Genomic DNA, 1,833 nt, shown 5'->3' on the forward strand with positions numbered 1-1,833 from the left:
AGTTGAAGAGAGTGATGAGGTCACCTCTAAGCCTTCTCTTCTCCAGACTAAACAACCCCAGCTCCCTCAGCCTCTCCTCATAGGACTTGTGCTCAAGTCCCTTCACCAGCCTCGTTGCTCTTCTCTGGACCCGCTCCAGCCCCTCAATGTCCTTCCTGAACTGAGGGGCCCAGAGCTGAACACAATACTTTACTGCATAAATAGTCCATGGCTGGAAGTGTAACCGAGATCCAGACGGCCCAGAGATCTCCTTCTTTCCCAGATACCTTCCCTGGTGTATTTGTGCTTTTTCCCACTGACTTCAAATGAAAGTGTTACTGCGCGGGAGAGACACCTGATTTATTAGTTTCAAAATACAACCTACTGCAGCTTCGGCTGCCGTGGTTTTATGGCACTGCTGCCCGGTTTGCTCTCCGTGCCCTGCCGGACAGAGTGGCCGAGGTCGGGAGGTCGGAGACCAACGTCGACTCCACCGCAGCCGTCTGGCCCGATGGCAAACGGCGGAGACGAGGCCGGCGTTTGGGTGACTCGGATTTTGTTTCGGAGGCGGCGGTCCTTGCGGTGCCCGGCAGAGGGCGGGGCGAGGTGCCCGGGGGGCGGGCGGTGACCGCCCCGCCGCTGAAATAGTCGCGGCCGCGGCCGGAGCGGGGCTGGCACGGCCGCCCGCCCCATGGTGACGGCGGCGAGAGAGGGGCGCGGTAGCGGCACCCCGGAGCGGCGGGGGCCCGGCGGCTCCTCCGAGTGCTGCCCGCGCCGCCCGCCGCGGCGGCGGCGCCCGGGGACGCCGGCGGGGGCCGTGGGGGACAGCCCGCAGGAGCTGCAGGCTTTCCGTGACTACGGAGAGAGCTGGTACCGCTCCCGCAAGAGGCTGGAGAGCCGCTTCCAGCCGCGGGAGCCGCTGGCCCGGCAGCCGCAGGTGGGGGCAGCGGGGCCGGCTGCGGGGAGCGGGCGGAGGAGCCCCGGGTTGGTCCCGCCTGACCCCGCTATTGGTGCCGCAGGTGACGGCGGAGGCGCGCTGCAAGCTGGTCAGCTGGCTCATCCCCGTACACCGGCACTTCGACCTCTCCTTCGAGGCCCTCTGTCTGGCCGTCAACATCCTCGACCGCTTTCTCGCCACCACGCCCGTGGCCGCCGACTGCTTCCAGCTTCTAGGGGTAACGGCGCTGCTCATCGCCTCCAAGCAGGTAGGGCGGCCCCGGCTGCCGCGCTGCCGGGGTCTCTGCAGCCCACTGGGGTCTCTGCAGCTCGAGCGGCTCCGACGGCACCGAGCTCAGCCGCAGCTGGGCAGTGTTTTGCGCCCGCTCCCCCGCGTTGCTCCCTGGCGGCGATCTCCCCACCCCTGTCCCCCCTCGCAGGTGGAGGTGCACCCTCCCAGCGTGAAGGAGCTTCTCGCCCTTTGCTGCGACGCCTTTACCCGCCAGCAGCTCCGCAACCTGGAGTGCATCGTCCTGCACCGTCTGGGCTTCGACGTGGCGGCGCCCACCGTCAGCTTCTTCCTGGAGCACTTCAGCCAGGTGCGGCTGGAGACGCGAGGGGCCGACGCGGCGGAGGCGGCAGACGCCCGGAGCCTGGCGGGGAGCGTCGCGGAGCTCAGCCTGGCCGACTACGCCTTCACCAAATACGCGCCATCCCTGCTGGCCGCCGGCAGCCTGGGGCTGGCGGACCGGCTGCTGCGACACCACAGTCCCCTGGACCTGAGAGTCAGTGGCTACCCGGAGGAGCTCCTGCGGGACTGCATGGACCAGCTGCAGCTCCTAGTGTCTCTGAACGGGCGGTCCCTGCCGCTCCTCCTGCCCCCGGAGGTGGCCCAGAAGTGCCACTGGCTGGGGCGTG

At 68.0% G+C, this 1,833-nt stretch overlaps 1 protein-coding gene across 1 annotated transcript in view; it reads left to right on the top strand.

Moving 5' to 3' along the window:
• Positions 1 to 670: 670 nt before the first annotated feature.
• The window catches only part of LOC114072734, a 13,956-nt gene continuing 12,793 nt past the window's right edge, over positions 671 to 1,833 (top strand). Inside the window, exons 1-3 of the mRNA XM_027910596.1 lie at positions 671 to 916; positions 999 to 1,184; positions 1,356 to 1,830. Of these exons, the coding sequence (XP_027766397.1) occupies positions 671 to 916; positions 999 to 1,184; positions 1,356 to 1,830 (907 nt within the window). The remainder of the gene's footprint in view (positions 917 to 998; positions 1,185 to 1,355; positions 1,831 to 1,833) is intronic.

Source organism: Empidonax traillii, unplaced genomic scaffold (genome assembly GCF_003031625.1).
Source record: "Empidonax traillii isolate 1590-97213 ecotype Southwest subspecies unplaced genomic scaffold, ASM303162v1 scaffold29:size1973556, whole genome shotgun sequence".
In the NCBI taxonomy this organism is placed as follows: domain Eukaryota; kingdom Metazoa; phylum Chordata; class Aves; order Passeriformes; family Tyrannidae; genus Empidonax; species Empidonax traillii.